The sequence below is a fragment of the Thunnus maccoyii genome, chromosome 3, assembly GCF_910596095.1.
Source record: "Thunnus maccoyii chromosome 3, fThuMac1.1, whole genome shotgun sequence".
NCBI lineage: Eukaryota > Metazoa > Chordata > Actinopteri > Scombriformes > Scombridae > Thunnus > Thunnus maccoyii.
In genome coordinates this window covers 18,468,571-18,493,713 of record NC_056535.1, presented here as the reverse complement: position 1 = coordinate 18,493,713, position 25,143 = coordinate 18,468,571, and the positions used below count along the sequence as shown (strand labels likewise).

The 25,143-nt window shown below is 38.2% G+C and overlaps 4 protein-coding genes across 5 annotated transcripts; 1 reads left to right on the top strand and 3 right to left on the bottom strand.

Moving 5' to 3' along the window:
* Positions 1–90: 90 nt before the first annotated feature.
* Positions 91–6,074, bottom strand: LOC121894232 (PPARGC1 and ESRR induced regulator, muscle 1). The gene is made up of 4 exons (XM_042406680.1): positions 5,781–6,074; positions 2,134–5,009; positions 1,915–2,031; positions 91–1,746 (listed from the first exon to the last, which is right to left on the bottom strand). Exons 2-4 carry the CDS (start codon positions 4,982–4,984, stop codon positions 1,658–1,660), a joined length of 3,057 nt encoding a protein of 1,018 aa, XP_042262614.1. The 5' UTR covers positions 4,985–5,009; positions 5,781–6,074; the 3' UTR covers positions 91–1,657.
* Positions 6,075–7,286: 1,212 nt separating this feature from the next.
* On the bottom strand, positions 7,287–18,727 carry c3h1orf159 (chromosome 3 C1orf159 homolog). Of its 2 annotated transcripts, XM_042407102.1 has the most exons (11): positions 17,954–18,727; positions 14,848–15,096; positions 12,782–12,862; positions 12,608–12,692; positions 11,382–11,477; positions 11,222–11,278; positions 10,730–10,864; positions 10,470–10,495; positions 10,311–10,335; positions 9,862–9,986; positions 7,287–8,171 (listed from the first exon to the last, which is right to left on the bottom strand). In XM_042407102.1, exons 3-10 carry the CDS (start codon positions 12,851–12,853, stop codon positions 9,883–9,885), a joined length of 600 nt encoding a protein of 199 aa, XP_042263036.1. In that variant the 5' UTR covers positions 12,854–12,862; positions 14,848–15,096; positions 17,954–18,727; the 3' UTR covers positions 7,287–8,171; positions 9,862–9,882. The 2 variants fall into 2 exon arrangements, with proteins under 2 accessions (XP_042263036.1, XP_042263035.1); XM_042407101.1 differs by having other exon boundaries at positions 7,287–9,986; positions 17,954–18,726.
* LOC121894484 (interactor of HORMAD1 protein 1) lies at positions 17,123–20,782 on the top strand. Its single transcript, XM_042407099.1, has 8 exons — positions 17,123–17,239; positions 17,475–17,555; positions 17,804–17,942; positions 18,740–18,876; positions 18,979–19,027; positions 19,122–19,206; positions 19,485–19,600; positions 19,716–20,782. Exons 2-8 carry the CDS (start codon positions 17,488–17,490, stop codon positions 20,412–20,414), a joined length of 1,293 nt encoding a protein of 430 aa, XP_042263033.1. The 5' UTR covers positions 17,123–17,239; positions 17,475–17,487; the 3' UTR covers positions 20,415–20,782.
* Positions 20,783–21,180: 398 nt separating this feature from the next.
* On the bottom strand, positions 21,181–25,043 carry kbtbd12 (kelch repeat and BTB (POZ) domain containing 12). Its single transcript, XM_042406797.1, has 6 exons — positions 24,933–25,043; positions 23,421–24,578; positions 23,070–23,340; positions 22,379–22,529; positions 21,964–22,161; positions 21,181–21,867 (listed from the first exon to the last, which is right to left on the bottom strand). Exons 2-6 carry the CDS (start codon positions 24,491–24,493, stop codon positions 21,698–21,700), a joined length of 1,863 nt encoding a protein of 620 aa, XP_042262731.1. The 5' UTR covers positions 24,494–24,578; positions 24,933–25,043; the 3' UTR covers positions 21,181–21,697.
* Between the last annotated feature and the right edge of the window lie 100 nt (positions 25,044–25,143).

Here is a 25,143-nt window from a genome sequence, read left to right as displayed (position 1 = left end):
GGGGTAGTAGAGCTAGATTAGTCGATTAATCAATTAGTCGATAGACAGAAATTTAATCAACAACTATTTTGATAATCAAATAATTTAGTCTTTTTTTTTTTTTTTTTTTTAAAGCAAAATATACCAAATATTTGCTGGTTGCAGCTTCTCAAATGTGAAAATCTGATTCTTATCTTTATTATCCATGATATTAAACAAATATCTTTGGGTTTGAACTGTTGGTCAGACAAAAAAAGACATTTGAAGAAGTTGCCTTGGGCTGTGAGAAATTAATCGATTAACTGTTGGTATATCGGTGTAGGAAAAAGACAAATCTGCCACAGAGGTTGTTATGTTGTTTTTCAGGCCTTTTCACCTGACTGTATATTTTAACACTGAATAGTTTTAGCTCTTGAGGCTTGTAAAAATTATCCAAATGAAATGGTCTAAAAAGGGAAAAATCACTCTCTCATACAGTCTGATGAGAGGTGGTTTTGTACTAAGAAGTCACAAGCAGAAAAGATGGAAAGCAACGTTTTTAGACAAAGCTAGCCCATCGCACAGGTCAAGCAGTCACTTACTTAATCTCTTCTTCCAACATACTATACATACAAACCAGACCAAAACCTACAACTGGACTTTCTCTCAGACTTTCATCTCCAGTTTCATCCTCTACAAAGACACCCTGCATACACATCATATCAGTACATCAAAAACCCTACAAGCTGCTATTACAACTTAGCTTGGTTGAACCAGAACCGGACAGTGACAACCAGACATAACAGCGGCTGTTATAACGTATGAGCTTGTATTTACATATGGTCCATATATTAAAATCAGTTAATCCAGAACTGATAAACCAGTTATAAAATGTTTCAAATGTAGCTGAGATGTTTTCATGATAAGGACAAGGCTGGAAATATTTATTTTTTTCTCACTGTCAATAAATCCCACGAAAAGACCAAAACCTACAATGTTCCAGATGGTCTTTCAATAAGTCCTGACTTCACCAGTCTATCTGTGGTCTCAGCTCTAAGCTCATTGGTTAAAAAATCTTTAAAATTGGTTCATAATATATACTGTCAGGTTTAAAAAGCAAAACAGGAAAAAACAGCAAATTTTACAGGCGTAAATAAACATATCTGTTGGGGACAATTTTCAACTACTGGTGTGTGTTTGGTGGATATTTACAGCAGCGAGACCGTTCCCATAAACTACAGTAATCATGTTCACGGACATAAAGGAATATTACACCCGCTTCAATAAAATGGCTCACTTGTGTGTTTTAATTGTTTCAGGCCAGTAATTGAGCCCTGTGGCACAGAAGAATAATAATCAGGCTTTTGTTAGACTGACAACACTTGTTAGTCTGATAAATTAATTGTTGGTTTTGGTCTTTTCATGGGATTTCCTGACAATAAGAAAAATATAAAACATCACCAGACATCCTTCAACTAAAATGTCCAACTAGTTTCAAGGTGATATAAACTTTAAACATGGGTTTGCTAACCTCTACTTTTACATCCTGTATTGTAACTTGGAAACTAATGTATACACTGATTGAGACAGTAGATATTTAGCAGATATGATATACAGTATATACTATATGTACAATAGATATATTTGTATTAATGGACCCAAATGAAAATGTTTGGAAATGATGTCTGTTGTGTGTGTATCAGGGATAATCATGAAGAGAAGTCTTCTTCTTCACATACTGCCGCAGGTACTGGATAGCCGACAGTGCACTCACATTTGCTAGAAGAGCTGAAAAAGATTTCAATAAACGTTAGTTTGTAGACTTTGATGTAAAATCAACCAAGTCACATTTTTAATGTTAGATATCTAATGTTTTATTTTAGGTTTTAAAATGAAAAAAAAGTTTTTAGTCAGATTTTCAGAGGAACAACAGCATTAGTTCAAGAAGTTTTATACCTGCTTTCCAGGCATCAGCAGCCTTTGGATCAGAGGATGTCAGTACCCAGGAGGCAAAGGCGATGCAGACTAGACACATATCTGCCTGCTTCAGTGTAGAGAAGATGCCCTCTCGTTCTGTAAGAGATATAAATGTGCACAGAAAAGTACCGTTTAATTAACAGCTGCTTTGGATATGTTTTTTAGTTGACATTCAGTCTAGGAGAGGCTGACACCTACTTCCTGCCTGTACAGTGTCCAGAATCCTCTGCTGCACTGCTAGCTCTCTAAACAACTGGGACTGAGCAGAGGAGACTCTTCCCTCACTGAGCACAGGGATTTGTGGATCTCCTCTCTCCTCAGCCTCAACTGGGAACACCCAGGCACCAGACCCTCTGCACCAGATGCTACCTTTGTCGTGGAAGCGTATTTTCCTTATTGACAGCAAACTTTTCCAACTGCGAGGTCCCACAATCCCATAATCACTGGACTGGATGAGAGAGTGAGACACAACTCTGATAGGAGAGAAGTCGTCCTTTTCCAAGGAGTCTGCACTCAGGAAAACATAGTCCGGTTTTGGGAATGTGAGTTCTCTGACGGTAGGATGTGAACAAGAGAAAATAGGGATGGGTTTTCCCTCGCTGCGCCAGGAATCATGGAAGGAAGAGAATGACATTTCATCTCTGAATGAACAAAGAGTAAAGTCATACACAGGAGCCACTGAGAGGTCTTCTGGATCGTAGACGGTGACACAACTGGAGTCATTCTTCACTTTATCCTGCATGAAAAAGTATTCAACCACTTCTGGGAAGGATATTCGGTAGTGTTCATCCAGTACGTCTGTGTAGGATAGAATAGGTTCAGGTATTAATGTTCCCAGACTCTCATTTAAATCCAAAACCATGTTTTCCTCCAGAGACTGACAGCTGCTGAGAAACAGTCTGTCCTCATCACTACCGAGCAAAGCCTGCAAAGATAAGTCCTCTGTGTTTAGAGCTTGTACGTTGCGCACACTTTTGCTTTTCGTCATCTTTCTTGGCCACTCAAATTCGCTCAATTCCCCATCAAAGTCTTCTAAAGGAACCGGTGTCTCCTTTCCTTCAGAGTTTGTGGACCCATCCTCGTCATGTGCTGAGAAAAGAGAGTCAGTCGTCCTTTGACTGCGTTGGGTTTTGCTACAAGGATCAGGACTGGAGTTCCTGCTGGCGCTGATAAACTGCCAATAGTCTTCTTCAAAATCGGAGGTGGAAAAGTCACAGCTTGAGCGATCCAGCTTGGATTCATCAGGCTGTGTGCAATAGTCTGAATCAGCTGTGTCGGATGTGTCCATTAAACCTACATCAGATGAATGATACTCCTCAGTGTCCAAAGGGCTGCTATGCGTTGGAGCGTCTACATTAGGTCTCACTGTTTCTTGTGCTTCCCTGTGAGGTGTGCTTCTAGCCATCCTAAGCTGCAAAATGTCATTTATTGTCAGTTTTTCCATCTCATCCCAAAAAGCGGAGATGGCGTACACTGGTCGAGCATGGCCCTCAGCTTTGGCGTGTGTTTCGGGGCTGTCAACCACAGAGCAAGGTGTTACAGTTAAATCAGGAACAGGGAGAGGAGGAGGAGATCCAAGCTGATCTCCCAGAGAGCAACCAGATGCTGGAAGATTTGCTTCCGTTGGCAATTCATGCTTTTGGGGTCCAGGTGTATCCGAGTGCATTTGGGGCGCCGTGCTGTGTGTGTCATTTTCACCTACGGAGTTGTTGTCTGGCATTTTGTCAGCTCTTTGGCAAGCAGATGGAAATGTCAGGGTAGGCTCAACATAAGCTCGGTTACTTTCATAACCTTCACAGTTGGTAGCTGCTACATTGCTGGAGAGAGTGGCATCGCAAGAATGCATTTCTCTGCCCTGTGTACTGTCAGCGTTGCATTGCATTTGTTGGTTTTCCATGTGTTGGTCTTTAATGAGAAGCAGAGGTTCCTCTATTGATTCTGCGGCTGACAGGTAGCATTCAGAATCGTTACTGGGAAGGGAGAAGAACTCAACACTGTCTTCAAACTCATCTGATTCCAAACTCTCCAGCTTTGAAAGGTCTTTGGGTGTAAATGTCTCTGCTAAGCTGCAAACTTCATATTTGTTTATGTCAATCGTTGGCTCAACTGTGTTTTCTTTGGGTGAATGTGACACATTGACTTCTTCACCAGAAGTTGAAGAAGACATGTGTTCCCTTTCAAAGCTCTCAGGATTTATTTCAGCACTCAGATGACCTCCTGAGTTTTGGTGTGATTGCGTAATGAACTCCGTGTCCCTCTCTCCCTCAGATTCATTTTTATCTCTATTTACCTCTGACTCAAAGCCATATCCAAGTGTGTCCTCCTGCCCGGCGCTGCACATGTGATTGTCTTTATAAGGTTTTTTTTGTCTTCGTTTTTTTTTCACAGAGGCGACACGTGATCGGTGTCGTGCAGGACTGTCGTTCACTGTCACGAACCAGCGCTCTTTCTCTGCTCTAATAGAAACGCTGCTCACATCCTCACCCACAGCCACAGCTCTCTCTGCAGTGAGTGGCTCAGTCACATTTAGATTGTTTACATCTGGATCAGGCTCAGGTATGGGTTGGAAGTCACAAGTGTCGCTTTCTGTTTGCACAGAAGCGTGAACATCTATGACTTCAGGTTGCAGCATGTTTGTAATGTTGTCATTTGTCACCTCTGTGATGTGTTCTGCAGTATTTCCTCCATCAAGACATATTTCATATTTCATCTGTGTTACACTGTCCTCTTCTTCTTTAGTCGTAACATCATCTTGTTGACCTCCCCTATCACTGTGATTAAGCTGCACGGATAGTTCTATACAACCTGTGCAGCTTTCTTCTTCAGTACTGCACCCTGTCGCGTTGCTTTCAGGTGCATCTTTGTTCGCAGCGGGCCTTTGCTGTGGCTCCTGCCGGCCTGCATTGAAGATTGAACTTGAATCCTCTGAATCACTTGAGTTATCAGGGCAGGCGAGGGAAGGCTGCAGCAGACTGCACTCCTCACTCTCCTCACAGAAGCTTGTCCAGTCATACTCTGCAATGTGTATGCTGTGATCCAAATCATCCATTTTGATACTTTACATGCTCTTCCTTCTGAAAAAGGTAGAGAAGGTGTTGGAGGGTTACAGATTTATTTATAGATATTTATTTTGCTAATAATAAGTGTCCTTCTGCAGTATGTAACATCCTTTGTATCCTTGGCTGAAGGTACATAAACACATTTGAGCTAAATATAGAGCACATGCATTTGTCTGAAGCTTAACATTGCTTTTAATCAGCTGTCATTAGGAAACTATTGTGCAGGGCAAAGGTTAAGTGTATCTCATGTGGAACTGCTCTTGTTCCTTACTGAAAATAAATTAAGTCAGAACTTGGGAAATGACGACCTCAAAGAACAGCAAAACAACACCAGAGCACCATGGTCACAAGCTCCATAACAAACCCTAAAATACTCCACGGCTCTGCTCTTAGAAAACAGGTCACATGACCTGATATGAAAAATTCAGCTGTCTAAATGTCAGTTTAAGAAACACGGTATCATATTAACAAACATACTCAGCGGGTGTTTTTGTAAACAAAGTGAAACTGTCATTGCAGAAAGTGAATCTTCGCGTTGTATTTGATCAACACTTTTTTGCAGAATTGTTTCAGCCACACGTTAAAATGTTTTCATTATTTTCAGGTGTGCAGGTTTTAGGATTACTATTTAGTCTTCAGTATAATGGACAGTGTTGTTAAACTTAACTGCTCTATGTCAAAGTCATTAAAGTCTTGTATTTTTACATTATTAAACTGACCAATATGAAGCACAGCTGCAATACAATAGTAATTGTTAAAGGGTTTCGATAGTAAAAAGAAGCCTACCTGTTGGCGTCAATACTTTCTCCCTGCAGGGACATGCTCTGATGTCCGTCTGTCCTTGTATATGTCAGACTGGCGCCTTGCACTCAGCCGTTATAAATAGAGTAGTATGTCCAGTCACATGTAGCTGCTGGTGCAAACGTCCTTCCCTCCGTTACCAGAGGTGTGACATTTCAGTGACATTTCAATACAAGCCCCCTTACATTTATTAGAGGTAAGATATTTAATGTATCACATAATTAGGCTAAAACATAATAGACATACAACTGCAGTGATGCACTTATATACATATACTGTATTAGTTTAAAATGACAAGTATTTAAAGGTCCCCTCCAGATATGTTTTAAGATGTATATAAAATACTCTGCTATGAATAATAATTTGTCTAGTATGTTTTTTTCCACAAAAAAGTTCAATTGTCTTGTTAAAATCCTTAAAATTATGTCTCCTCCTCCTCCCTCATTAAAAATTTCAGAATCTATGAATATGCAAATGTATTTCATTTCAAAAGTATAATTGCGGGACAGAAGGTGACTGTAAAGTCTATTCTCTGTGTTTGTGCACTGGAGGTTTCATGTTTCTACATCAAACTTGTGTAAGTTGCATACTGGACCAGGATTGGCTCCAAACTAGTTGTGATGTCACAAATCCTGCTTGTATGTACACATTTTAAACTGAGATTTTCAATTAGCACAGAGAAACTTTCCACTTTCAGCAGATGAATGTGAAAACAGTCTTCTAGTGTCAAACTCCGCACATACATCATTCAACAGAGTGAAGCTCAAACATTCAACGGTAAAAACAAGAAGAAAAGCAAATTTTTGAGTGGAGGGAGACTAAATTCTTAGTGATATTAGTCTCACAATTTTACATCTAGCCTTGGTCTCTAGGAGCACCCGTCACAAATTCTACAATTTTACCATCAATTCTTGTGTCAGCTCAGGTCGTGTTCGTGTATAAAGAGGCAAAAGAACATTAACTTAAAGAAGACATTTTGAGAAATTATTATTTTGATATGTTTTAAAAATCCATCCTGATGAATTGATTGAATTTTGATATTCAGAATGATTTTGGAATCAGTTTCTACATACACATGAGCAAAATCAGAGCATTAAGAATTACATTCTTCTTACATCAAGAAATAACAGAAATGACTTCTCACAGGTTAAATATAGACCACCACTAGTGACAATAATTAAGTTGTGACAGTTGCTGATGTGTGTTATCTTAACAATCAACATGAGTTCAGTGTTTTCGTTTCTGTTTGGTTTATTTGCCCAACTGCTAGGAGGCACTTAATCCAGTTCAACAAAATGCAATCCAATTAAATTAAAACATGAGCAGTAGAGAGATTTCTCAGTGTTATCAGGTACATGTTAAATCTCATAAATCACAAGACGACAGAGAAATGATATTTCAGTCTTCCATGGGGAAAAAGAAACACACCAACATGATTCAGCGGTGTTAGAGCTCATATGTCTGCATAATCACAGCGAATGTAGACAATGATTATGGAAAGGTGCTTTATTTCTGCAAACATTACACATCTCGAGAGCATTCTTCATGGCATTGAAAGTAGAATATGTACATAATTACAAAAACAATACATCATTTGTATAAAACAGTATGTACATGTATTCAGCTGTACAACAGCAAACACATGAAGCAAAAGGGGGGATATTCATGGAATGATTGCTGCCTTTAACCTAGTTGGGAATAGCTTCACGTCACATTGCTCCACATGTACTGAAGATGTAAATGACTTAGTGTTGTCAAGATATAAAACTATAGGAAATTAAATACCTTGTAGCAAATAAAACTTGGGTAACTACTTGGATAACTAGCCTCGCTTTAAAATTGTACATACAGTAAAGGCCACTGGATATAATTAAAATACCCAATTATTCATCACAGATAACGTCATGACTAAACATTTCTTGGCTGTGTTTAAAGCTCATAATGGCACAGTAATCACAGTAATGGCATACAGGAAACGCCATTTTCTTCAGACAACATTTGGCAAAGGTAATAGTAGTCAAGTAATGTTCACAATGCAACAGTAACGTTGCCAGCTATACAACGAAAAAATCTCAATCACACTCGGTGGCAACAAGATTTTCTGAAGTATTTTTATCAAAATTATGGTCCAACATTAGCTGGTGGCCTCAGACAAATAAAGTGCACTAAGATCCAGTAAATCTATGTTTTGAGAGGTAAATCCATTAGAATTGAAATTTTCTGCAAAATTAGGACATTTAAAAGCTTTTCGTAAGATCAGAAATTTTCTTGTGAACAGTTATGATTTTGTTGAAAATGAGCTCTTTCATGATTGAGAAGGTCTGTTGTGGACTGCAATAGATGATGCATGCAACTGAGATGCATGATTTGTTGTACCTGTGAAATACATTCACCTTGGTTGAGCTGACGAAAATAATAAATACAAACACGATAATAAAAATACAAAATGCAATCAGTCAATCATCAATAAAGCGTCTAAAATGTCCAGGTCCACCAGTTAAACTCCACTGCTATTACACACAGTTTATTCTGTTGGTCTGATTCTAATCAGTAAAACTCAGTGCACAGTTACAAAACACAAATAAATATCACACATGTAAAAAACATCCTAATAAGCAAAGTTTAAGAAAAAAAACAGGCTTCCATTAAACATTACCGGGCTGTTACTTTGTCCAGAAAATCAGTTCGTCACTGTCACTTAGTTTGGTCTCGAGCTCTTAGCTTTAAACAGACTGATCATGTATTCATGACACCCATCACTTAAAGGAATAATTTTTGGGAAATTATTCGCTTTTCTTGTCGAGAGTTAGATGAGAAGATCAATAGAAGTCTCATATCTGTGCGGAGACAGTCAGCGTAGCTAACCAAAAAGACTGAGAACAGGTGGAAACAGCTAGCCTGGCTCTGTCCAAAGGAAGAACAAAAAACACCTCTAAAGCTCAATTATTAACATGTTTTATCTTGTTGTTCTATCTGTACAAAAAACTAAGTTGAGGTTTTATGGGGGGCTGTGTGCTAGAATACTTCTTGTCCGCCTTTATGCTAAGCTAAGCTAAGCTAAGCTAAGTGCCTGCTGGCTGCAGCTTCATAGTTTTAGCAGGTATAATCAACATTTTTATATTAACAATGACTACATGTAGGTGAAAGGGGTCACTCGTGGTGACAAAACCACAGATAATTATCACTTGAGCGTTCGGTTCTCCTAGCATCTTTCAGCTCATCATTTTAGTTTTCTGGCTCGCAATTTTACTGTTTTGGTTTATTCTTACTGCTCTCATAACATCCTATTTCGGCCACAGCAATCAGCTGTTTTCATCAATGACGCTCTAAAACCTGTTCCTGCCCAATACCGAACATATTTTTCTCAGGAGTTGATGGAGACCAAAGCAGAGCTAAAAGCAGAGTGAATATTGGACTTATTTCTTCCAGGTGGTCAGAGACACAACTCCAAATGAACGCTAATGCTTCTCTGTGTCTGTTGGATGTATAAATAAGCAACTGTTTGCCAACAAGTTCAATTTAAAAGGTGATAATATGTCAATGTTGAGTTCACAGCTTGTTTACACTGCCCCCAAGCATCCAAAGAAAATCAGTTAGTGCAGATTTAACGGACAGATATCAGTGGTATCAATCTGCTCATCTAACTCTTAGCAAGAAAGCGATTAAGCATATTTGATAAAATGTCAAACTATTCTTTTATCCCACGTTGTCAAAGAGCAGAGAAAAGCTGCTTAATGACAGTTTTTCAGTGTTCTTAATGAAAAATGAAGGAGTGATCCTGACTGATGAGTGCATCTCATTCACTGCAACAGGGCAGCATGTGTGTTGTACCTCTTTTCAAAGAAAAAAACATGAACAATTCAGAGACTGTGTCAGGGAGATACTGATTTTCTTCATTATTACACTTTAGTTAAATACAGAAAAAGTAAAAAACCCACATGGCGAGAATGGCAGCTACAGTTAAATTTGGCCACCTAAGTATGAGTTAACCAGTTTGTCTGCGCTGCTGAACCTTCAACAAGATAAGAAAATCAAACATCGTTCCTGAGCTTTCTCTCCTATGTACCTGCACCAGCACTCCCACCTCCTACACGTTATAGACTTCAGTAGTGGATGTTGTGGGTATGATGGCACTATTCAGTGTTGAAGTTGCAGAGGGCCGCTCCCTTCTGACATATCTTGGCTTCCTCACTTCAAAAAGAAAACACAGAATAATGAGTCAGAGGCAGAACAGGAGGGATACATTTTAATGGCTCATAACGGCTAACCTTTAGCTTTTTTTTTTTTTTTTAAACAGATTTTATGGGCATGATAAGCTCTTCCTGCACAAAAGCCTTTGATGTTACAACTGCAAAAATGCAACACACCTCAGCAACATTGCTCATTGCTGGGTAATGTTTTGACTGCTTTGGATTACTCAATAGCAAATACTATAACCTGTTCAGCAAGATCAGAGAGTCTCAGTTTCAAGACAAGACAGGTAGCGTACAGAGTGAGACAGCATAGTAGTCTTACCTGTAGAGGAGGGTATCATGACAGCCTGGAAGGGAATAAACACAAAGGACTCATTGTCTTTGTTGTACAAGAGAATATTGCTGGAGGTAACAGTAAACAGACAAACATTAAGCCTCCAAATGTCTGATTAAATTTGAATTAACAATAAAAATGACTTACTGTCTCACTTGGTTGAAATATGAACGCTGTAAAAAAAAAAAAAAAGGTACACAAAATGTTTACATTTGGTTTATACAGTATTGACTGAAACATGACAACAACATTGTGTTTTCCATGTTTTATGTTCTTCAGTGCTTTATTACACAGGATCTATTAGTCGTGGTAGATAACAGTATTAAAAACAGGAGGTCTGGAGCTTCATGTGCAGGTTAAACAAAAGTCTGTCTGCGTGTGTCACACCTGTCCTGTACGGCGCTTACCCTTGTTGCGGCGGTAGAAGATGCTTGGGAGACGGTTGGAGCGTTTGAGGTAGAAGAATGAGGCAACAGAGAGAATCAGAAACAGGCTGATCAACAGTGTTCCCAGAAGAAGAGAGGCAGCTACACCTGGCCCTCCTGCTCCAAAACAAAGCACAAAACAGGAAGTGGTTGACAACACTGGAACATTTTACCACTTGAGCGGTAGCACAGACATACACCCTTGCTACCCATGGAAAGAGAAACTATTTTGGTCTCCTCTTACTCAATTTACTGACTAATTTCAAACTCGTTATAGCAAATGACGGCTATATTAGTCCTTAAAGCTTCATTTATTCCCTTGAAAAATAACATGCAACAATGCAAGACATTTGCTTGACACTGAATTAACGTTTCAAATAATATATACAGGTGAGCACATGACATTACAGTTAAATAAATATGGTATATATTTAACAAAATAACCTCATTATGACTGTGGATATGATATCTTACCAATTTTAGGAATGACAGTAGTTACTGTTGTATGATTTTTCCTCTCCACTGTGTAGTCTAGCAAGCACAGAAAAGGGCAAATTAAAATAAACGTGATTCAAAGTAACATTGAGATTTTCATTGGTGCATTAACAGTAAGTGAATAGTTCCCAGTGCTTACTGTAGGTGCAGACTGTTATGTTTTCCAAATCTACAGCTGCAGAGTCACAGAATATGCAAACAGTGTTGCTGTTCTCAAGGACACGCAAGAAGCATCCTGAGGAAATCCAAAGAAAAATATATTTAATATTAATGAACTGACAAAATAGTGCACTTTTCGCATTTAATTCTACAATGAAAAGAAGACAAAATATTACTTGCTGTATAAACTGTACTTTCAAGATTCACTAATGCAAACATTTCCCCAAACTAATCCAGTTTTAAAAGTCTTAAATGAACAAAAAAGGGTTGTTTTCCTTTTATTACATGCTGCCAAAGATGAGAGTAACATGAGAACAGGGACACAGCAGGCTGTTTTTGCAAGTTAAAACTCTCAGTCCCTCTGGCATGCAGGAGCAACACTGCCTCCAGTTTTTTCACTCTAAAATTCAAACATCATTACAATTATACTTTCTCTTTCATTTTAAAAAGTACAGCAATAAACAACTTGACTTAAACATATTTGTACTGTGTGTCACTCATAATCTGTTCCTGGAACATCTCCCGTGTCTTTCAGTTACGTTTCCTCAATGTCATTTTATGCTCTGTATTTGCTCTCATATAGCATAGTAGCACATATACAGTGTGTGTTTAACTTGACTGGGTTTATCCAACCATTAACCAAATTGTTATTATAAGCACAGCAGTTTAAATCTCCTGTGTGCCACCAGTTGCTAGCAAACTTAGACATATCACATCATTTCTCTGGTACAGTTTTGCTCTCTTGTTTAGCAGTTTAACATAGTTTAAGCCTTCAAGTCAAGAAGAAAACCAGAAAGCCTTGACCTTTGACTTCCAGAACAGGAAGTAAGGTTTATCATTTATAAACTAAACACCTCACACACTCGGAGAATCAATTCACCATTCAACCAACTGATGTTTAGGAGTCCACCTACATTTCTATCATACTGTAATGTCGTCAGTTTAACTTCCAGGGTGCTCTCCATCTGACTCTGTCTTACTAATCCAATCAAATATCTTGGATTTTAACCATCAGAAGATTTGCTATATGCATTTCAATTTAGCAGAGTGACTTTATGGTATACACTGATTAATGGGCAGAATATAATTTCACCCTGGTTGGTCTCTGACTAATGATGATAAAAATAATAATGAAATAAAGACGATAAAAGGTTAATAGTGACTTTCTTCATATGTGTGCCAACTTTGTTCAAACATTCACATTACCTGGTTCACAGTGAGTGTCATTTGAACATGAATTGTTCGCTCTTTGTTTCTCGCCACAGCACTCCAGTGAATTCTGATGTAGGGCCTGTCGACAGAACAGCAGTTAACTAGTTGATGCAACCTGCACAGAGCACATTGGACTTTCGGCTTAGTAGCATAACATCCGTTTTGTACCTTAGTTACAGGAGTCTCGGGTCTGATAAGAATCACAGTTGCAGCCAAGACCAAAAGGAATGACAGACCCATATTCGAACCCTTAAAGATCAAACAGACTTGAATTAGATAAACATCAATAACTGAGCACAGAGTAGATTCATTTACTCATTTAATACCACAAGAAACAAGCGTGATAAACAAACTGACCGGTTTTATCTAATAAATGTATCATATAAACTTTATTATTAGGACAAACAAAATAATTCAAAGAAATTTAAGGTCATTCTCTGTCCTGTTTATTGACCAAACAAAACTTAATTGGGTGTCAAGCTTCCTCACTGTTTTGGTGCTTGTTGCAAGCAATATTAAAAACTATCAAGTACAAAATGTTAATGAATGTCTGACCAGATCTGTAGTCTTGTTTGCTTACTGTATTCTTTATTCACATACTTAGTGATTTAAATCCTGATCTTGACGACTTTAAACTGTATTTATTTAGGCAAAGTGATTGTACAGCTAACAGTGAGTAGCCAACATTTAATATTTGCTTTGCTTCTTTTGGTAAATGAAAAAATGGATTTTGTAGGATAAGCAGCATATTTAACTTCTCAATGTAAGTGAGCAGTTTTATCAGTAATACTGAGCCTCGGGTATATTTTTGATGATTCAAGAAATTTAAAACGATACCCAGCCCTCTTAAAAACGTTTGTGGTGTCTTGAAAGGCTGATACTATCTCACTTGTACAGCTGCAACGATTAGTCAATCAATCGATTAGACACTCCACAGAAAATTAATCGCAAACAATTTTCATAATCCACCTTTGAGTAATTTTTTAAGATAAAAATACTACAGTTCTCTCATTCCAGCTTCATAAATATGAATATTTTCTGGTTTATTTAGTCCTCAATAAGAATAAACTGAATATCTTTGGTTTTGGACTGTTGGTCGGAACAAAAGAAGAAATTTGAGGACATCACTTTGGACTTTGGGAAACAGTGATTGATATTTTTCACCATTTTCTGACATTTTAGACTAAACAACTAATCGATTAATTGAGAAACTAATCGACAGATTAATCGACAATATAAATAACTAGTTGCAGCCCTAGTCACTTGTGAATCATTTTCCTGATATAACAAGTTTTTTTCCTCTTCATATGTCATGAAAGAGGGTAGAGTAAAACAACAATACATCTGACAGGTTAAACTAATCTTTTAGCTGAAATCAGGTTGGAAATGAGGTCATTAATTAGAAACATGACTACACAAAGATGCAAAAGATGTTAATCAGTGTTGCATTCAAACTAAACAAATGAGTCACCCACACACACAACTAACAATTATTTTCCTTATCAATTAATCTGTTGATTATTTTTTCGATTAATTGATTCATTGTTTCAATGTCAGAAAATGTCAGAAAATGGGGAACAATGTCAAAGCCTCAAATGTCTTGTTTATTCAGAATTCAAAGATATTCAGTTTACTGTCATAGAAGACTAAAGAAACCAGACAGTATTCACATTTAAGAAGCAGGAATCAGACAATTGGGACATGTTTTTCTAAAAAAAAAAAAAAGAGACTCCAAACGATTAATCGATTATCAAAACAGTTGGGGATTCATTTAATCGTTGACAACTAATGGATTAATTGACTAATCATTGCAGCTCTTCACATTCATGAGAGGGCAGTTTTCCACTAAAGGTGATTTCAAATACACCTGCCACTTTTCTGTCTGTCTTTACGTTACAATTGTCTAATTTGACACCATCGTTTTTAATTAAAAAGTAATTATTTCATGTGTAACGCCCTAAGAAACGTAGCTAATTGTCTGAAAAGGCACGAAACGAGCTAATGTCAGTTGAGGGACAGAGGATGGTTAGCCTGCTAGCTTAGCACCTGTCAGTGGGATGAAGTTATGCTGTGATTGAGCCAACAGACATACAGCTACGATCATCATATCAGCGCCAGTGAGGCCGACCTGCTAATCTATATCAATCTGTTTGTACATTATCGAGTGTGTTTGCAGCCACAGACTCAACAGCTTCAACACAGTGTTGAATAAGAAACACAAAAAGTTCACTCACCAGATAAAAAAAACAGCAGGCTGTGGCCTCAACAAACTCCTGGGTGTGATTTTGTAATCGACGTCAGATCCCGTCCGCCGCAGAGGGTTTTAGCAGACAGACAGTCGCTAACATTTGTTGGCAGGTTTGTCATCAACAAACCTCTGCAGCTCAGCCACAGATCATCCTGCAGCTCGCAGCTCACAGTCAGTCAGCAGCTCGCCTTCATTCAGCACTTCCGGGTACGAGTTTCTGAATAAACAACACCAGCTGTGTCGGAGTGGAAAAAATAAAAGATAAACAAATAAATAAGAATCAAATACAAGACTATCAAAGACTATCAAAACATAATAATAGTAATAATATTATTTTACTTTATTATTGTTATTATTGACGATAATGACGTTACTGGTCATAACTGTTGTAATCATAATTAATAATATTAATAAGAAGATGAAACATGAACACAATTAATAATGTCATAATAATAATGATAAAAAATGGTAATATTAAATACACTCCATTAACATACATGAGGGAAGCAAAATATTAGGAACACTTTTCAATATAATGCCCTCCAATACACCACCACCACACACTACGTCCTCAATGATAAACATAAAGTGAGCTTTCTGACAATGTCAACAAAAACTGCAAATGTATACGCTTTGTAAATGTAGAATTTATGGCAGAGCTGTTCTACTGGATTGCATTAGATTGCACAGGTGTACCTAATAAAGTGGCCGGTGAGTGTATATTGATAATAAAAAATGTTAATTAAATACAATAGTGTGTCTCGGCAATTAAATTAAATCATAATGAATAATTAAGTATCAACAGAGACACTGCATCTGAATGGAATACAGCCATTATTAATGATATTACATTTGTGTTTAAGAAGTCACAGTAGGCCTTCTTCACAGTAGACATTTTGACATGTCAAGCAGGAAAAGCACGGGTGTAATTAATGATATTAATGATGGCTGAATCCCATTTCATTTTTCCAGATTCATGATCTCATTAAGGTTCACCAGTATGGCTTCCTTAGACACTTGAATGCCATTGGTAATGTTATCAGTTCCACATATGTACTTTGCTTTCTATGACGAGTCAAAATGTCTGCTGTGAAAAGGTCAATATCAGCCCTACAATTATCATGGCCTGATTAACCTGTTAGGGGGTTCTGGGGCAACAGTTTGTTTTTTGGGTCCCTACAGTCATACCTCACTTACTGCCAGTTGTGAAAGAAGTATTAAATCCTTTACTTAAGCTAAAGTACTGATACAGCAATGTAAAAATATTTCATTACAAGTAACAGTCATGCATGAAAAATCCTATTTAAGTAAAAGTACATAAATATTAGCAGCAAAACGTAGTTAAAGTATTACAGTAAAAGTAGTGGTTTGGTCCCTCTGACTGATATATTATTATATATGACATGATTAGATTATTAATACTGAAGCATCAGTGTTAGAGCAGCATGTTACTGTTGTAGCTGCTGGAGGTGGAGCTAGTTTCAACTACTTTATATACAGTTAGCAAGTTTAGTCCAGTGGTTCCCAACCTAGGGGTCAGGCCCCTCCGAAGGGTCACCAGATAAATCTGAGGGGTTGTGAGATGATTAATGAGAGAGGAAAGAAGAAAAACACAGTTCTGATGCACAAATCTGTTTCCAGTTTTTGGAAAATGTAGGTGAAATATTGGATCATTTGAACATTTATTAAAATGAAACCATGTAAGAAACCACTGTTTAGTGGAGCTGTTAACAACTCATTGACATCTGAAATGTGACCCCGACTACACACTGTTTTTTGTAAGATGTCAAAAGCCAAAAAGGTTGGAAACCACTGGTTTCATCTTTAACAATGTGTTGTATTTTAAAAGCTTGTTATATTATCTAATGTGTCAACTCTTCATCTGAAAAGTAACTAAAGTGGTCAGATAAATGTAGTGGAGTAGAAGTATAAATTACCATAAAATGGAAACACTGAAGTAAAGTACAAGTACCTTAAAACTGTACTTAACTACAGTACTTGAGTAAATGTACATAGTTACTTTCCACCGCTGCCTACTGCCCTCTGTGCAATGTGTACATACTCTGTTGTTTCCCATTAAATGTATGTACATTACACCAAACTGATTAATTCTTATTTTTGTAGAAAACATATTAAAGAATTGAGCGTATATGATTTACTTGCTGGTGAAATGTTAATTGAAGAGACCACAGGTGTTACTTCAATATTCCACTCATGGTGAAATCAAATATTTACATAACACTTTTTGTTTCAGAGGTTTGTGTGTTGGTGCTACCTAGAGTTTTCCGACGGCACCTGAATGCGTCAGCCTCGCCTCGCTCATACGGCGGGAGATTTGATTACACGCGACATCATCTTCATCACATAATATGCGAATTGTGAGTTAATTTGATCGTTTTGTACTTAATCTATGATAAACACTTACACTACTAAACTAAGTATAACTATCATGTGATAAAGGCTTGATAGGACTTAACAGATAACCTAAATTTAAATTGTCTTTACTTTAATTAAAGTTAGCTAATGACGCATTTTCTGAACTAGCTAGCTAATGCTATACCGACATCAGCTAGGTAGCTAAAAATTCTACTAACTTGTTATCTTTATAAACAGGAAACCAAAAACAATGAATCATGTGAGGAACATAAAAGAAATGCTGAGCATCCCAACTGGAAGCAGGTGGTTAGCTAACACGTAAGTTACTTAATGACTAAACTTAGCTGTTATTTTCACCCACTGTAAAGTTATAATGTTATATGAAGTTGTTGAATTAGTTTTTCATCTAAACTCAAAACTTGGATACAGTATCATGAACTGCCTAGACCAATATTTGTATGTTTACCTAATTTCTACAAACACTTTCTCTGTTTTGCTGTACAAACATATTGTGTGTTTGTATTTTCTTTACTCTTCAAACCTGGTGGGAATAAAACAACCAACAGGAATGTGGCCACCAGCGGCTACTCCAGTTGCACAGATTCTCAGTTTTTCTTTGGGTCTCAGTTTTGGCCTGAAAATTCACAAGGCACATCTCAGGATATGAGTTTGTCATCCAGGACCTCCCAACAAAGTTCACAAGAGGTGAGACTAACCATCTTCATCTTGTAGGTGGTTCTTGGTGAGGCAGCGATATCTTCTAGTGACTAGATGCACGAAGAAAGAAGTCCCACTGGTTTAATGCCATTATAGCATTTATAAGTGAGCTGAGTAATGGGTCTGATGGGACAGCTGATGTGTGTTGTAAGAAAAGTAAAAAAAAGACTAAGTGATGCCATTTGTGGGCCTATGATCTTTGTACTTTTGTTCCTTTAGTAAGTCTATATATTAAAAAAAAAATAAAATAAAAAAAATAAATCCAAAAACCTTAACATTATGCAGATCTAGAAAGACAAAACGTAACCACCATTTCAACCACAACTACAGCTGAAATGATTATATTCATGGAAGTTATTTGTTATTGACAGAAAATTAATCTGCATCTATTTTTATGATTTATTAATTGTTCCAGTCATTTTTTATGCAAAAATGACAAACATTTCAGCCTCTCAAATGTGAGGATTTGATGTTTTTGTTGGTCATATATGATAGTAAATGGAATCTCTTTGGGTTGGCCATATAAAGTAAAACAATCTTTGTCTTTTATTGACAAAGATTGTGAATTTTATTATAATTTTTTTTTACTATTTTCCAACATTTTGTGGACAAAACGATGAATCGACAAAATCTGATTAATTAATGATGAAAATAATTGTTAGTTGCAGCCTATACCACAACACATGACTTGTTGTTTTTAGGGTTTGGCTGTATGGCAACAACTCTATTGTTATAGAGTCAGAGGCTGTTATGTCCGTTAACCTCTGTATTTTGTCACTTTTTAGGGGAGTGACCCAAAGTTTTCAAACAGTTATCACACCAAACCTCTCCTGTTTGGAGAATTTAAGGACAAAGCCAAAGCTTTTGGATTACTGGATAAATTTGAGGAGGACAAGAAAAAGGCAAAAGAAAAAACTGACAGGTACTTCTCTGTATCAGGAATAGAGAACAGATTTGAAACATACAACTTGATTATTAAAAGTAGTTGTAATCACTTCTAAATCTGTCTTGTTTGCTTTATCAGTGATATTTTAGCCAAAGAATGTCTAAATATTCAAGAAACTCTCAACAATGTAAGTGATTATGGGCATCCATTCTGTTACTTGTTTTATTATAGCTCCTCTTTTCTAGATGTAAAATGTTAAAAAATGCTGCAATGTTTTTCAGATCCAACAACTGGTCGCTGGCACAGAGAAAAACACTGCTGTGTGCCAAACAGTCCTTGAAAAGTTTAACAACTTTGCATCAACATGTAAGTTTCCTAATGTGGTCTATTAAATCAGTATTTTTTTAACTTCATATTAATGTACTTAAAATTGCCTCCTGGATTACTGCATACAACAACAACAACAACAACAACTGAACTGGTACATTATACTGTTTAGTACAAAAATGCAGTGAGTAGGCCTTTCTTATCACCAGTAGATGGTGCTCTCTGCCCATCATTAACTTAATTGTTCATTTTGAAATGGAGAATTTGTCAGGAGGACTTTATGTACTAATTTCTATCCTTTGATTCATTTCCTCCAGCACAAAATAATCTCAGCAGTCTCCAGAGTGACATTTCACAGCAGTTTGAGACTTTGCTAAATAAAGTGAACTCCCAGAAAGAGGTGATGACAGAACTGGAAGAAAGGGTGCAAAAGGTGAATAGTTTGTAGCTCATGTTCACAATAACTGCAGTTTCAGCTTGGCAAATCTTAGTAGCTAATAAATGTGTCTTATTAATGAGGAGTGTCATTGTTTATTGATATTCTTCAGAGCGGAGACACAACTGCAGAACTTGCGTCAAGTGTGAAAAGCTTAAAAAATAGTCTGGAGTGTCTGAGACAGGAGCAGGAAAGAGAACGAAGCATGCTTGAAGAGGCCCTGAAGCTGCTCAACGCCTTAGTCTTAGAGCATTCGGTTAAACCCAGTCCTGGGAAAGTAATGGACTCTGCTAGTCAAACGTCACCAGTGCAGGACAACAAACTTGAAGGCACACAGTTTACAAGTACATCATACAACCTTGAACACAATCTGGTTGAAGTTCCCCCTCAGGACTCCAGCTGCATCATCGGGAAAAGGAAATCCACTTTGGGAGGCATCAGGAGGAGGCGCAAAAAGAGACCGCTGGTGCTCTCACAGAGGAGTAAGCGCATCGTCTCAGATGAAATCAGTCAACCTGTCATGAACCGTCACAAACAACAAAAAGTTTCGAGACCTCTGTGTGAGCTTCATGATCAGAACAGGGTAACCAGCCGGGACAGTTTCAAACCAGACTGTCTAATGCCACTGAACAGGGAGACCAGATCCAGCAAAGCTGCAGGATGTTTCATCACCCCTCTCAGCTGCTGGTCTCAGGACAGTACCAGCTCTGCGTGCCTCACAGGATTCGAGTCCAAAACGGAGACCCCGGTGAAACCTGAAAGCTTCTGGCAGTTGTTTGACATGGATTGTGATTTTGATATAGGCTTTTAGAGGATGACCAAAGGACTCAGAACGGTAGCATTTGTTTTGTTATTTCTGTGACTAGCAGAATAATAGACAAAAAATATTTTAGCTCTTGTGACCCATGTTCTTAGTTTTCAAAGTATTCAGTTTTTGAAGAGGGAACGTATTTATTTTTTTGTCTTAGAGTGTAGAAGCTGTGGAGAGCTGTAAGAAGGTATCACACAAACCTTAAAAAACTTGTTCAAGTTTCTCTTTTTTCTGCGAACATGAAAAAAGTACTGTTCCAGTCAGGCTTCTTTGCTGACTTTTTAATTTAACTTATTCTCATTAACTTATTCTGTATTCATTCTGATGACTGAGCATTGCAAAATAAACAGAAACATTCTGAAAACAAATCACTTCTCTTGGATCGTCTTTGGGAACCAAATATATCTGATGTATCACTTCCGAGATAAATATTTGAATCCTGACTATGTAAAAATATATTATGTTCTACATGTCAAAATAGAAGAGATCAGCTTTCCGATTTCCCCTTCACGTGACCCTCATACGTCTCCGTTGGACATCTTGTTCCTCTGTTACACTGAGAAGTGTTTTAAATATTTTATTAGATTTATTAATATCAATCAGTCTAGACTGTGAGAGACACCTCTCTGTATAATCAATACAGTTCAACTACATTGTAAACTAAATCCTTCAAAATTATTAGAAAATTTTAAGAATGAACTTTTCTCTAAAACAGTTTTAATAAAAGTATAACCTTGATGAAGGTAGGATTCATTGCAGGGCTGCTTTATTAGTTGTAAACTGGTAACTTAATGTACATTTACAGTATAAATTAAAAACAGTTGTGTCTGTGTTCAAACAACAACAATCATACTCTACAACATGGATAAAGTGCATGTTTATTAGCAAAAATAGTGAAATAATTTTATTCATATTTAGGCCAGAAGTCCACAATTATAACCACAATTAATGTCTGTTTCATGTCAATGGAGATCATTTCCTTGTGTTGCTGATAATACTATTTCAGCTATGCATGACACATCTGCAGGATGCAGGAAATGAATCTTTGCAGATGTTACACAAAAAGATAAAAAGCAACAAATTCTGTATTTACAAATTGTATGTTCTCACTCTGACAACATACAAGTCAATTAAGTGCAGACCCTTTTTCCATGCAGACCACTAAGACCTTTTCTGCTTGAAAAAAATGAAAGCTTTTGGCCCAGCAATAAGTGCATTAATGATTAATAATTAATTTCCACCTCCAATCCTCAAACAGACTTTGATCTGAGTTGATGTTGGTGTCACAGTTTCACTAAGTCTGCAGGTGGGGACATTAGTCCTCTTGGGTTGAGATTTGCCACTAAGCACACATCATAGTTGTCATGCATCAGAGCGCGCCGTGCCACCACCGTCCACCTGTTCTCCCATGGGTCCAGCTCCAAAATGTCTTTTGTTATATCATCATGACGATCTGAAAGTTGTTAAGAAACAGAAGAGTTTAACACTCAGAGAAACATTTTTCATTCTCATGTTGTATATACCGGTATGGATAAACATCTTCCCCTACCTGCTCCTTTGTAGTATCCACACACATAAATCTTTCCTCCCACCACTCCTGCATTAGAGGCATTGGTGCGAAGTGAAAGCTGGGCACAGGGAAGAGGAGGTCCGTCCCTCCAGTAATCTCCATCTGGATTGTAGATCTCCACAGCATCCAGACAGCGGCGTGATTGCCCACGGTCCACACCCTCACAGCCAATGCCGCCTAAAGGTGCAAATTGGGTTTATCATCAAAGATTTTCAAACAAATTCATACAGAATCGGTGCAATTAAATGTATTTAGTAGACACAATATTGTGTCAACATATGCACATCAAGAGAGATTTAAAACAGAAAAACAAACACAAGACAAAGTAAATCTAAACTAATATGCATTGAAATATGTCCTAATATGGACAAGTTAACTGACCAAACAATCTTACCTATCACAAAAATTTCACCATTGAGCACAATAGCACTGCAGCGGTACTTTGAGTACTTCATGGGACCTAGTTCTGTCCACTTATTTGTGTTTGGATCATACTCCAGAAGACGGTTACTAAGACGGTCCGGCTCATCATCCAACCGGTATGACTAGATGGTCAAGAAGGAGAGAGAGGGTATGACAATTCAGAGCAGGTGCAGTCAGAGAAGAGTCGTACACAGATACTCTACGGGTAGATTTCCCAAGAAGCAGAAGTGTATTGAGAAAGTTCAAAGTAAAATGTGTGATGCATGATTAAGTTTCATCATAAGGTTCATACTGTAATAAAATGTTTCTCTCTTTACAGCTTCAAAAAGCTAAAAAGAAGAACTGAGAATTTTATAAGATTTCAGTCATATGTGTGAATTTACCTTTGGACCAGTTCTGATAATAGTCAAGTGTTATTGAAATTGTATCCTTTTGGCCTGACGTTAACATATGAGACTCGTAGCTGTACTGTATTTCAGCCAGCAACCAAAAGTGTGAAATAATTTGAACTGAGTGTTTTGGGTGTTTTTGGAGCGCTCGCCTTTCACACAACTCTGATCCACTTATTTCCACACACAGTCTGATAAAGTGACTTTCACAAGTCTCACATGTTTTCAGAGTCCCCTTTTTTCATGCAATGTGTATAGGTGTTTACACATCACCTGTGGGGTTCGACCACCAATCACATAAAGGCGATCTTTCATCCTGACCACGCTGTGATAGGCCAAAGGCATTGGCAGGGGTGCTGCGCTGCGCCACGGTCCTCCCTGCAGAGACCACCGTTCCACACAGTTAGTGATGAGAAGCTGGTTCTTCAGCTTCATCAGCCCACCAATCAGGTACAGAGTCTCGCCTAGTGATCCTAGACCATAAGAATCACGGTACTCTGCTGACGTTAGGCGCTCCCAGCTCCCTTGAGCCTCTATTTTGTACCTGGCAATTCCAGACAACAGCAATTAGTGCTATCTGTGCTTGGCAGAGTTATCAAATATATCACTTAATATCCCTCTTACCTGTAGAGCTCAACATTAATGTCTTTCTGCCGGGCCATCCTGCGAGCACTCGCCTCTCCTGCCACTATAATGTTATTTTCTTCAGTTACAACCCCGGCACACACATACCCCAGAGCCTCTCCATAGCGAGGTGAAGTGATGTAGTAAATTCGGCCTGTGGATGGGGCAAAGCAAAAGCTGCGCTCGCCAAAGTTGCCATATCTTGACCTAATCCCACCACTGTCGTTACCCACACAGAGCAGCATTTCTGTGGTCTCCATCCCATACCGCAACTTTAGTTTGCGAGGTGTAGCTGAGGGATGCATCGCTGTGGCCTGCAAGGCTTCATTCAACATCTCCAGACATTCAGCGTCAGACAGCAGAGCCGTATTCCTCTTCATCGCCTCTTTTAAATAGTCATGGCTTATCAGGGGCAGGCGGACCTTCCTCAGGAGCTCCGGGAGATGCAGAATACGTACCTCCCCATCCATCAGAGTGCTGTGTTTGACCCAGCGAAGGACCACATCCAAGATGGTCTCTTCTCGTGAAACATTGAGGTCATCAGAAGAGAGGAGCTTTCCCAGCTGATGGGCCTCCAGCTCCAGCACCTCCTCATTATTGCAAACTTGAACAAAGTGCTGCCTCAGGAAGCGCTGAGCGTGGTCAGACAATTCCTCTGCACCAAGGTCACGGGCAAAGTAATACACACCAAGGCAGTTGGAAGCATCCATGTTCTCGGTCATGTGCTGCTGGCAGCGAGTGAAGACGTCATCCATCTGCAGGAGAAAAGCTGCGATAGAGATGCCTTGTACATTGGCGTTAGTGAGAGGAAGATCTGAGCAATACATGTAGTTCAGGAGGAGAGCCAAGCTGTCTGCAGGGGTGTCACGCAGGAATATTTCTCTGTTGTTGCACTCACGCAGGCCGCATGTGAACATAACACGAAAGTACGGGCTGAAGGCAGATAGAACAACCCGGTGACAAGGGAAGCTGATGCCCTCAGCAACCAGCACCACATCTGTCAGATGCTCAGACTCCCTCATCTTCTTCAGCTGGTCGAGCAGCACGAGTCCATGTTTGGTTCTAAAATCCATTTTGCTTCAATGTTTTTGGAAGACTAATATTTACAAAGTTACATGGGAGGTTTTAGGCATGGAAAAACTAGTAAGGAGGCTTTCTCTGAAAAACAAAGAAAAAAAAACTAAGTTGAGCTGACATCAATATCCTATTAAAGCCACATTTCAATCAGTGAGTAGTAGTGTTTAGTCAACTTTGAATTTTGCAAAGGCTTCTTAATCTTAGCCGTCTTGACATGAAAATGTAGATAAAACATAAGCAATTTTATTTGAATTTTCATGAATTCATATTTCAGCAGCCACCACTTTAAGAAATCTTCTCTAACTTTCTACTTCACATTAGATATAACAAATACTAGCAAAATCCCACTGGTCTATATAACATGTGCACTCTTACAAGTTAGTGCCATAGCTGTCCATGTCATACATCATTCAGTTCCCTTGTAAAAAGCCTTACCAAGGTCTTCAAATCCTCTTGTCTGCTGATAACTAAAAAGACTAGTAAATATCCATGTTTCTCATCAGACTGCATGTGTTGTTGATGTTGCTGACTATGTCAGTCAGGGGGGTTAGAGAGAGTCTGAGCAATTGCATGAGACAAAGATATCTACCCCCTCCACTGCCATGGCCCCCTGAGTTACTAACCCAAAAATAGACAGTGTTGTGGC